Source organism: Gorilla gorilla, chromosome X (assembly GCF_029281585.2).
Source record: "Gorilla gorilla gorilla isolate KB3781 chromosome X, NHGRI_mGorGor1-v2.1_pri, whole genome shotgun sequence".
NCBI lineage: Eukaryota > Metazoa > Chordata > Mammalia > Primates > Hominidae > Gorilla > Gorilla gorilla.
The window spans coordinates 164,391,875-164,404,068 of NC_073247.2; the positions used below are offsets into that span (position 1 = coordinate 164,391,875).

A 12,194-nucleotide genomic window follows, 5' to 3' on the forward strand; every position below is an offset into this window, starting at 1 on the left:
AGGAGGAAACAAAAAAAAAAATTGTGTTACCTGAAGTTATGTCTTAAGTCAGCTCAGGCTGCCATAACAAAATGCCATTGACTGAGTAGCTGAAACAACAGAAATTTATTATTTTTTTCACAGTTTTGAAGTCTGGAAGTCCTAGATCAAGGACTGGCGGGGTTGGCTTCTGGTGATGGCCTTATTCGTGGCTTGTAGATGGCCCTTTATTAATCTGTCCATTCTTGGCCTTTCCTCTGTGCATGTGCAGAGAGAGAGAGAAAGAAAGAGAGAGAGAGAGAGAGAGAGAGAGAGAGAGAGAGAGAGAGAGAGAAAGGTCATGTAGGCACAAAAGTACTTTCTTCTGTCTCTTCTCCCTTCTTATAACCAAACTAACTCTATGGGATCAAGGTCCCACCCTTATGGCCTCTTTTAACATTAATCACTTCCCTAGAAGCCTCATCTCCAAATACAGACGCCCTGGGGCTGAGGGCTTCAAAATATGAATTCGGTGGAGGACATAAGCATTAGCAAAGAATAGACACACAGATTAATAAAACAGAATAGAGCTCAGAAATAGACCTGCGCGCATATAGTCAGGTGATTCACAACAAAGGCAATAATGGTGAAAGTACAGGTTTGCCAACAAAAGGTGCCTGAACAATTAGACACCTATACACAAATTATAATAACCTGGACATATCCTTACATATTCCATGAAAACTAACTCAAGATACATCATAGGTCTAATGAAAAATGCAAAAACAATGCAACCTCTATAAGAAAACATAAGAGAAAATCCACAGAACTTTGAGTTTGGTGATGAGTTTTTAAATTCAACACCAAAAGCATGATCGAGGAAAGAAAAATTTGCCAAGTTGATTTTATTAAAATAAAAATCTTATGCTCTTCAAAGGACAATGTTAAGAGAATGAAAACAGAAGCCACAGACTAGCAGAAAACATCTGCGGTACACATATGTGATAAAGAACTTGTCTCTACAATATATACGAATTCTTAAAGCTCAATGATAGAAAAAATGAAAATAGTCAAAGATCTGAACACACACTACACAAAAGAAGATATACACATGGCAAATAAGCATAATAAAAGTACTGAGCACCCTTTGGCATTAGATAATTGTGTACTAAAATGGATACCACTACACACCTATTAGAATGTCCAAAATCCATAGAAAACCAAAACAAAGAATACAAGACCAAGAACAATTGCCAGTGAAGATGTGGAGCAACAGAAACTGTCCTTCATTGCTGGTAGAAATGCAAAATGGCACAGCCACTTTGGAAGGCAGTTTGGCGTTTTCTTAAAAAAATGAAAATAAACTTAGCACAAGATTCAGCAGCCATACTCAATCAATTTACCCAATTGATTTGAAAACTTATGTCTACATAAAAATTTGTATATGAATGTATACAATAGCTTATTTCACAATCACCAAAAATAGAAGCATCCAAAATGTATTTCATTTGGTGAATGGATATATATAACCAGACATTGATACTACTACTCCTCAATGAAAAGGAATAAGTTCCAAGCCACACAAAGTTATACATGACTCTTCAGTTCATTATGCTAAGTGAAAGAAACCAGTCTAAAAAGGCTACATAGTATAAGATTCTATTTATATGACATTCTGGAAAATGCAAAATTATAAAGATGAAAAACCTATCAGTGGTGGCCATGGGGTTTATCCGACAAGCACAAGGGAATTTATCAGGGCAGTGAAACTGGTATGCATAATACTGCAATGGTGGTTGCATGCTTGCTTTGGTCTGAATATTTGTGTTGCCACAAAATTCATCTGCTGAAATACCAAGGTGATGGTATTAGGCAGAAGGTGGGGTATTTGGAGAATGACTAGATCATGAGAGCAGAGTCCTCACGAATGGGATTAGTGTTTTTATAAAACAGACTCCACGGAGATCCCTTATCCCTTCTTGCATGTGAGGATCCAGGGAAAAGGCAGCTGTCTATGAACTAGGGAGCAGGACTCCACCAGACATGAAATCTGCCAGCACCTTGATCTTGGACTTCCCAGCCTCCAGAATGTGAGAAATAAAGTTGTGTTGTCTATAAGCCACCCAGTCTACACTATTTTTGTTATGGAAGCCCAAACGGACTAAGACAACGGCACGAGGCATTTGTCAAAACCCATAGATCTTTACAGCACAAAGAGTGAAGCTTAATGTATGTAAAGTTTAAAAGTAACTTCAGAGGTTGGAGAATCACGGGACGGCAGATAGAATGTTCCACACACACACACACACACACACACCTAGCTGTATAATAGATATATGAAACCACCACAATGAAGCAAGTGGGGGGAAAAGTTAACACATTTTGTACTCCATCAAAGAAATATATATTGTATAAAGTTTAAGTTGGCCAGATAAGTGTGTAAAATAGTTGAACATTTGATAATCATTTATTTAATTTTTTAGATATGAAAACTATCGGCTTTTTGTTTTAAAAAATCCTTATCTTTTAAAAATGCGTATTAAGTTATTTAGAGATGAAATGGTCTAATTAGATTTACTCCACGTTATTCCAGCAGCTCATATGCAGGTAGGCGAGTGTTTAACTGGAACCAGATTTGCTGTGTATTTAAAGATGTTCACGCTCGGTATCAAGTATCCTGGGTTCATTATATTCGTTCCTGTTATTCTGTATGTGTGAAGGCTTTCCCTAATAAAACTTTTTTTTATCATAAATATGCCATTAAAAGTGAAATCCTAAATGAAACTGACCACTTTGTAGAAATAAAATAAATCAGTAACCAAACTGATCCAAAGAGGAAAAGAAAACTTTAACTATACAACAGAAACTGTACAATATTCAAAGCTCAAGCCACCCTCAAACATTCCAGGTTAGACAGCTTTGGAGGCCAATTTTACCAAATGATCAGGGAAAACTAACCACCACCTTATATCAACTCTTCCAGAACATACAAAAGACTGACAATGGTTCAGTTCATTCTCCCAGGCTAGCCCTCCTGGATTTAAAAACCAGATGAGGACCACATCCCTCCCCTGATGGAAAAAGAACACATCAAGTAAGCTCTCTTACACAGCAGTAAATATCCTACATAAATTAGTAGTATATTAAACGAATAAACAGGCTCTGCCCAAGGAAATAAAATATGATTTAACATTAGAAAAAACATCTGTTTCATTGTGATTCCTTACATACAAAACGGAAGAGAAAAAAATTTGATCCTGCCAACGGGTACAGAAAAAGCTTTTTAAATAAATTTAATATGAATTCATGGTAAAAAAGAAAATATTTAGGTAACCTATACTGAAAGAGAACTTCCATTTCCTAAAATCAACAGCAAACATACTTAAATGTCAGATGTTCGAAGAATTATCATTCAAGTCAGGAACGAGAAGTAGATGTAGCCTATTATCTCTACATTTGAAATCAGGATTGAGACACAAAGAGCTGTAAGTACCGAAATGAGTGAGTGGTATGAACACTGGAAAAACATGTAATGTTTAGTGATGATACCATTATCGATCTTGAAAATTCAAAGGAAAAGGTATGCGGAATATTCAAGTGCATCGGCCTTCAGAACGAGGTGTGCAACAGATTACTACAGCAAAATCAAAATCTTCACCTCACGAAAGCAATAACTAACTACAACAATTGGTAGACAATATGCCATTTGCAATAGCAACAAAATCCAAGAATTACCTGAATAGAAGTCTAATAAAAATGTATAAGTTGTTTATAGAGGCAACTACCGAAGTATACTGACATATTCAGAAAAAAAGAGCTTGAAATCCATAGAGGAGTATAACATATTCATTCACGGGGAACACAACAGTGTGAAAATGTAAACTCAGCTTAAATTATTTACAATTTAGTGCCTTACCTGTAGCCGCCGACATTACAAGCAAATTTGGGCTGCTGTGCTCTGCTTCCCAAATCAACCCTGTAAATTTATAGAACGGAAACAGAAAGTAAAAAACCAGTATCAGCAAGAAAATCTACACAACAAAACAGGGAAAGCCCAGAGTGAGACTGGAGACTGTGTTGAGCTGGTACTTGTGTGTGACACTTGCAGTGTCTGTTGGAGGGGTTTAGCGGCAGGGATGTTGGGGAGGTTTGTAGCCTGCCTAGACGGCAGATGACAGAATGGGTAGAATAAAAGTTTTAAATTTTCCACTTCACTTCATTGCACAATCTGAGGCAGCCCCTGAAAACACGATGCCAAGAGCCCTAGGCAATAGCAGGACACCAGGAAAATTGGGTTTGTTAAGGCAGCATGGCTCCAGAGTTCTGCTAATAACAACCTGAAACCAACATAGTGGGAGAGGAATTATGTTTTTTAAAAAACTTCTTTCAACAGAACACAAAGACTGGAATGGAAGTAGATTAGGATATCAGAGTGAATCATGCATACTAAGGGTAGGTGTTAGTTCATAGAAATAAATATATATATTGCTACCTACATATATACTTAGAAGATATGTAAACCGTATTTCTTCAATTCAGAGAATAAATCATTTAGGACCAAAGGTTTGCCAAGTGTAGCTCTGGCTGGGGAGGAGCCCCCGTGGGAAGGTGTGCGTCTTCTCCCAGAGGTCACTATCATCGCGGGAGCTCCTGCCCTGCAGGGAGCACCTGGCCTGGCACCCGCAGCCATTCTCTACAAGGGGTGCAGATGCGCAGATGCTCAGAGGTGACAGAAACAGAGCATCTCCCACCCATTCCTTCATCAAACAGCCAGGAGTGAGGAAGAGGACCCTCCTGAGTGAGGACTGAGGATCCACCCTCACCCACATAGTGGGACCACAGAATCCAGCTCAGCCCCTCTTGTCAGCCCTGGTACACACTGGCAATGATCTCACCCCGAGCACACCCCTCCCCCCAATGCCACTTCGGGCCGACTCAGAGTCAGAGACTTGGTCTGAGGGGAGCAGACACAATCGGCAGAGGATGGCGGTCCAGGCTCAGCCTGGCATCCAAGTCAGGACCCTGAGGGATGACCAAAGGCCCCTCCCACCCCCAACTCCCCCGACCCCACCAGGATCTACAGCCTCAGGATCCCCGTCCCAATCCCTACCCCTACCCCAACACCATCTTCATGCTTACCCCCACCCCCATCCAGATCCCCATCCAGGAAGAATCCGGTTCCACCCTTGCCGTGAACCCAGGGAAGTCACGGGGCCCGGATGTGACGCCACTGACTTGCGCATTGGGGGTCAGAGGACAGCGAGATTCTCGCCCTGAGCAACGGCCTGACGTCGGCGGAGGGAAGCAGGCACAGGCTCCGTGAGGAGGCAAGGTAAGACGCCGAGGGAGGACCGAGGCGGGCCTCACCCCAGACAGAGGGCCCCCAATAATCCAGCGCTGCCTCTGCTGCCGGGCCTGGACCACCCCGCAGGGGAAGACTTCTCAGGCTGAGTCGCCACCACCTCACCCCGCCACCCCCCGCCACTTTAACCGCAGGGAACTCTGGCGTTAAGAGCTTTGTGTGACCAGGGCAGGGCTGGTTAGAAGTGCTCAGGGCCCAGACTCAGCCAGGAATCAAGGTCAGGACCCCGAGAGGGGACTGAGGGCAACCCACCCCCTACCCTCACTACCAATCCCATCCCCCAACACCAACCCCACCCCCATCCCTCAAACACCAACCCCACCCCCAAACCCCATTCCCATCTCCTCCCCCACCACCATCCTGGCAGAATCCGGGCTTTGCCCCTGCAATCAACCCACGGAAGCTCCGGGAATGGCGGCCAAGCACGAGGTTCCTGACGTTCACATGTACGGCTAAGGGAGGGAAGGGGTTGGGTCTCGTGAGTATGGCCTTTGGGATGCAGAGGAAGGGCCCAGACCCTCCTGGAAGACAGTGGAGTCCTTAGGGGACCCAGCATGCCAGGACAGGGGGCCCACTGTACCCCTGTCTCAAACTGAGCCACCTTTTCATTCGGCCGCGGGAATCCTAGGGATACAGACCCACTTCAGCAGGGAGTTGGGGCCCAGCCCTGCGAGGAGTCAAGGGGAGGAAGAAGAGGGAGGAGTGAGGGGACCTTGGAGTCCAGATCAGTGGCAACCTTGGGCTGGGGGATCCTGGGCACAGTGGCCGAATGTGCCCCGTGCTCATTGCACCTTCAGGGTGACAGAGAGTTGAGGGCTGTGGTCTGAGGGCTGGGACTTCAGGTCAGCAGAGGGAGGAATCCCAGGATCTGCCAGACCCAAGGTGTGCCCCCTTCTTGAGGACTGGGGATACCCCCCGGCCCAGAAAGAAGGGATGCCACAGAGTCTGGCCGTCCCTTGTTCTTAGCTCTGGGGGAACCTGATCAGGGATGGCCCTAAGTGACAATCTCATTTGTACCACAGGCAGGAGGTTGGGGAACCCTCAGGGAGATAAGGTGTTGGTGTAAAGAGGAGCTGTCTGCTCATTTCAGGGGGTTGGGGGTTGAGAAAGGGCAGTCCCTGGCAGGAGTAAAGATGAGTAACCCACAGGAGGCCATCATAACGTTCACCCTAGAACCAAAGGGGTCAGCCCTGGACAACGCACGTGGGGGTAACAGGATGTGGCCCCTCCTCACTTCTGTTTCCAGATCTCAGGGAGTTGATGACCTTGTTTTCAGAAGGTGACTCAGGTCAACACAGGGGCCCCCATCTGGTCGACAGATGCAGTGGTTCTAGGATCTGCCAAGCATCCAGGTGGGGAGCCTGAGGTAGGATTGAGGGTACCCCTGGGCCAGAATGCCGACAGGGGGCCCCATAGAAATCTGCCCTGCCCCTGCGGTTACTTCAGAGACCCTGGGCAGGGCTGTCAGCTGAAGTCCCTCCATTATCCTGGGATCTTTGATGTCAGGGAAGGGGAGGCCTTGGTCTGAAGGGGCTGGAGTCAGGTCAGTAGAGGGAGGGTCTCAGGCCCTGCCAGGAGTGGACGTGAGGACCAAGCGGACTCGTCACCCAGGACACCTGGACTCCAATGAATTTGGACATCTCTCGTTGTCCTTCGCGGGAGGACCTGGTCGTGTATGGCCAGATGTGGGTCCCCTCATCTCCTTCTGTACCATATCAGGGACGTGAGTTCTTGACATGAGAGATTCTCAAACCAGCAAAAGGGTGGGATTAGGCCCTACAAGGAGAAAGGTGAGGGCCCTGAGTGAGCACAGAGGGGACCCTCCACCCAAGTAGAGTGGGGACCTCACGGAGTCTGGCCAACCCTGCTGAGACTTCTGGGAATCCGTGGCTGTGCTTGCAGTCTGCACACTGAAGGCCCGTGCATTCCTCTCCCAGGAATCAGGAGCTCCAGGAATCAGGCAGTGAGGCCTTGGTCTGAGTCAGTGTCCTCAGGTCACAGAGCAGAGGGGACGCAGACAGTGCCAACGCTGAAGGTTTGCCTGGAATGCACACCAAGGGCCCCACCCGCCCAGAACAAATGGGACTCCGGAGCGCCTGGCCTCACCCTCCCTATTCTCAGTCCTACAGCCTCAGCATGTGCTGGCCGGCTGTACCCTGAGGTGCCCTCTCACTTCCTCCTTCAGGTTCTGAGGTGGACAGGCTGACAAGTAGGACCCGAGGCACTGGAGGAGCATTGAAGGAGAAGATCTGTAAGTAAGCCTTTGTCAGAGCCTCCAAGGTTCAGTCCAGTTCTCACCTAAGGCCTCACACACGCTCCTTCTCTCCCCAGGCCTGTGGGTCTTCATTGCCCAGCTCCTGCCCGCACTCCTGCCTGCTGCCCTGACCAGAGTCATCATGCCTCTTGAGCAGAGGAGTCAGCACTGCAAGCCTGAAGAAGGCCTTGAGGCCCGAGGAGAGGCCCTGGGCCTGGTGGGTGCGCAGGCTCCTGCTACTGAGGAGCAGGAGGCTGCCTCCTCCTCTTCTACTCTAGTTGAAGTCACCCTGGGGGAGGTGCCTGCTGCCGAGTCACCAGATCCTCCCCAGAGTCCTCAGGGAGCCTCCAGCCTCCCCACTACCATGAACTACCCTCTCTGGAGCCAATCCTATGAGGACTCCAGCAACCAAGAAGAGGAGGGGCCAAGAATGTTTCCTGACCTGGAGTCCGAGTTCCAAGCAGCAATCAGTAGGAAGATGGTTGAGTTGGTTCATTTTCTGCTCCTCAAGTATCGAGCCAGGGAGCCGGTCACAAAGGCAGAAATGCTGGAGAGTGTCATCAGAAATTGGCAGTACTTCTTTCCTGTGATCTTCAGCAAAGCCTCCGAGTGCTTGCAGCTGGTCTTTGGCATCGAGGTGGTGGAAGTGGTCCCCATCAGCCACTTGTACATCCTTGTCACCTGCCTGGGCCTCTCCTACGATGGCCTGCTGGGCGACAATCAGATCATGCCCAAGACAGGCCTCCTGATAATCGTCCTGGCCATAATCGCAATAGAGGGCGACTGTGCCCCTGAGGAGAAAATCTGGGAGGAGCTGAGTATGTTGGAGGTGTTTGAGGGGAGGGAGGACAGTGTCTTCCCACATCCCAGGAAGCTACTCACCCAAGATCTGGTGCAGGAAAACTACCTGGAGTACCGGCAGGTGCCCGGCAGTGATCCTGCGTGCTACGAGTTCCTGTGGGGTCCAAGGGCCCTCATTGAAACCAGCTATGTGAAAGTCCTGCACCATACACTAAAGATCGGTGGAGAACCTCACATTTCCTACCCACCCCTGCATGAATGGGCTTTGAGAGAGGGAGAGGAGTGAGTCTCAGCACGTGTTGCAGCCAGGGCCAGTGGGAGGGGGTCTGGGCCAGTGCACCTTCCAGGGCCCCATCCATTAGCTTCCACTGCCTCGTGTGATATGAGGCCCATTCTTGCCTCTTTGAAGAGAGCAGTCAGCATTCTTAGCAGTGAGTTTCTGTTCTATCGGATGACTTTGAGATTTATCTTTGTTTCCTGTTGGAATTGTTCAAATGTTCCTTTTAACAAATGGTTGGATGAACTTCAACATCCAAGTTTATGAATGACAGTAGTCACACATAGTGCTGTTTATATAGTTTAGGGGTAAGAGTCCTGTTTTTTATTCAGATTGGGAAATCCATTCCATTTTGTGAGTTGTCACATAATAACAGCAGTGGAATATGTATTTGCTTATATTGTGAACGAATTAGCAGTAAAATACATGATACAAGGAACTCAAATTAAAAGATAGTTAATTCTTGCCTTATACCTCAGTCTATTATGTAAAATTAAAAATATGTGTATGTTTTTGCTTCTTTGAGAATGCAAAAGAAATTAAATCTGAATAAATAATTCTTCCTGTTCACTGGCTCATTTCTTTACCATTCACTCAGCATCTGCTCTGTGGAAGGCCCTGGTAGTGGGGATTCTAAGGTAAGCCAGACTCACGTCTACCCATAGGGTCATAGAGTCTAGGAGCTGCAGTCATGTAATTAAGGTGGCGAGAAGTCCTCTAGGATGTAGTGGAAATGTAAGACAGGGGGGAGGGTGTGGGGCTCCGGGTGAGAGTGGTGAGTATAAATGCCCTGAGCTGGGGCAATTTGGGATCTGGGAACCTGCAGTTGCTTCTGAAGGAGCTGATTCTAATGATGCCCGGTGGGTCCAGGGCCAGATTCTCAGAGGGTGAGAGAAAAGCCTGGAATGGAATGCTACCCTGAGCAGTTTCCTTAGGACGGGGATGAAGAGAGAGGAATCTCCACCTGGGGCTGGAATGGAAGGTGTCCTGTGTTTTTGCCCAATGCTGTTGAACACAGCCCAAGATCTAGGTGATGGACACCCATCATCTGCAAGGGTTTCCTGAGCGATAAGGCTGAATTTCCCAGGTAGGGTGACCCAGAAGCCACTGGCCAGGTGCTTTTCTGCCAGGCAGGGAGAGCCAGAGCTGACTCCATTAAAAAGGCATTCTAACTAGGTTATCTCAAGTGCAATTTGACCAATTGTAAGCACGGGCTAGATTTTGGATGGTAACAAAGTGGATGAATATAGTGGTTTGGATGGGAAAGCAGCTGGGAGAGAGGGAAGGAGTTGGTCTTTGACTCACATTCTAGGAGCTTTGAGCTGCACCTGGCTGGGCAAAACTCCCTCACAACCAAATTTTGAAGTGCATTCTCTAAGAGGAAATACTTAACTGAATTTTACGGGTGAAGCTTCCTTTTTTGGCTAATTATTCCATGTCCTATTGAGCTGTATGTTCTCTGATAAGTCCTGGAGAACAACGACGACAACAACAAAATCCCAGTGTTAGGGCCTGGGGTTAAAGCATGTTAGAAATAACAGCCATCCACCATTTGTGAAACTTGTAATTTACACCAGGCCCGGAGCCAGGTGCTTCACCTGCATTGCATACACTCCGACTGTCCTACTAGACAGGCCTTACACATCTGCTTACAGATGAAGAATCCAGGGCTTACAGAGCTTGTGAATTGGGATATAAGAACAGGGTATTTCCTGGGTGTTTCTCAGTATCACGTGGCTAGTAAGGAACAGGGCTGGAACCAGACCCCTGTTCTGAATTCCTTTAGAGCCCATGCTGTCCCCACTTCTCCGAGCCCGAGGCTGACCTCCTGACAGCTACTTCATCTTTCTTCTCAGCACTGCACCATGTCTCTCAGGTGACAAAAAGAAGGACCTCGAGGCCAGCATAATGAAGCAGGCCTGGAGAACGCGACAGTGAGAATCAAACACCATTTGGGGCTGGTGTGCGCTAGGTTCCTTGAGAGCTAACTCTGCCCAGTTGTGGGCATTTCTCTGCAGCCCCAGCACTTTCAGAATTACAGCACATTTCCCCGGGTCACTTCCATGTGTCCTGTCTGACTCTGGAACCTATAGGGCCTGCTGATCAGCTCCTCACTGATCGTCACAGAACAGCCCAGAATCCCCTGCTCACCTCCTGACAGGGAGCATTCCTTCTCACAGTAGAAGTCCTCTGGCTGTTCCGTCTCTCACCCAGGAAGCCATATGATGTCAAAAACCCTTTTGATATAAAAACTCACACGGGGACAGTGACGCTTAGACACTTGGTTACCACTCTGGTTGTCTTCAACACACTCTCTAATCGTTTTCTGAATGGGCTGAGGAGTCTGATTCGCCATATTATCTAAGGGTTCTTGTGTGATGTCACCCTGAAGTTAGAGGGATTTGGAACCACCTTGATACTTGAAATCGGACTTTCACAGGGCATCCTTTTGGAATTCGCCTCTGAATACACGCACAGATAAATGATCAAAGAGCAAACCGTCTCTCATGAGTATTAGATGAGAAAAACCTTGGGAAACCCCAGTGGAACAAACATCTACTTACTGAGGCTGAATTCCTAAATTTCTGGAGTCCTCCAGGAGTTTAAAAACTATACCTTGAAAACACGTCAACTCTAATGAAAGAGGAATAATTAAGCAGCCTTCTGTTTCTTGTCTGTTTACCTGCTCCACAGGAAAATACTGGCCTTCAGTGTGCCTACCTCGACAGGTGTACAGGCGTGTGGAGGGTAGCAGAAATTCACAGGTTAACATTTTGACTGGGAATCAAATGGAGGAACAATTCTCAGCCTACTAAGGATTTAAAGGATATTACAAAGGAAAGCCTTCCTGCTGAGGCTTTCAAGATTCTTGAACAGTTAGTTGTGATCGTATGTTTGAAAACATCAGTCACATATTTGACACTGGAAAACGCTGGAGAACTTCAAGGTAAATTTGGCCTTCTCAGAAACTCCTCCTAGAAATGAGAAGGGTAGTATAATACCAAATGATCATAGTTGCTTTTTGTTGAGCACCCACTATGTAACAGTTTATGGGGAAGGGTATAGTACTCACCCACATTTTGTCTTTGTCTCCTTCCTGGACACATGGGAACAGTAAAGTCCTTGCAGTTAGGATCATGTGACTTTTCCTTTACACCAATACAGGAGCAGAAGCACTGTTTGTCACATCCAGGCATTTGAGAGCCAGTGTGCCATTTCCACGCTTTCTCTCTGCTTTCAACAGCAAACATGGCAGCTTCATCTTGAGATGACGGAATCAAAAGGTGGAAGCAGCTTGGATCCCTGGGTCATGTGAGAGTGGAGAGCCCCTGCCAAACCGCATCAGAACTTATTTGCACATAAAATGAACTTCTGTTGTGTCAAGCCATTCATGGTTGTTCTGTTGCATCAGCTAGCAATTACTTAAACTGACACGGCTAGTATTTCTGTTGTCAGTATTAAATATTTTTTATTTAAAATGTAGTTTGGTATATATTCTTATTTCAAAAATGATAGAAATGTAGATAATTCACAATTTTTTT

The 12,194-nt window shown here is 46.6% G+C and overlaps 1 protein-coding gene across 4 annotated transcripts; it reads left to right on the plus strand.

Annotated features, from left to right (window-relative positions):
• Positions 1-5,192: 5,192 nt before the first annotated feature.
• LOC129529978 (melanoma-associated antigen 2) lies at positions 5,193-9,222 on the plus strand. 4 transcript variants are annotated; one of them, XM_055376109.1, is made up of 3 exons: positions 5,193-5,290; positions 7,506-7,571; positions 7,652-9,222. In XM_055376109.1, the coding sequence occupies exon 3, from the start codon at positions 7,717-7,719 to the stop codon at positions 8,659-8,661; it is 945 nt and encodes a 314-aa protein (XP_055232084.1). In that variant the 5' UTR covers positions 5,193-5,290; positions 7,506-7,571; positions 7,652-7,716; the 3' UTR covers positions 8,662-9,222. The 4 variants fall into 4 exon arrangements, with proteins under 4 accessions (XP_055232084.1, XP_055232085.1, XP_055232083.1 ...); XM_055376110.2 differs by lacking the exon at positions 5,193-5,290 and adding an exon at positions 6,214-6,686; XM_055376108.2 differs by lacking the exon at positions 5,193-5,290 and adding an exon at positions 6,214-6,672.
• Positions 9,223-12,194: the final 2,972 nt, after the last annotated feature.

What these genes read in the sequence shown, in the direction of transcription:
- LOC129529978 (XM_055376109.1), top strand. Translation starts at nt 7,717, where the DNA reads ATGCCTCTTGAGCAGAGGAGTCAGCACTGCAAGCCTGAAGAAGGCCTT.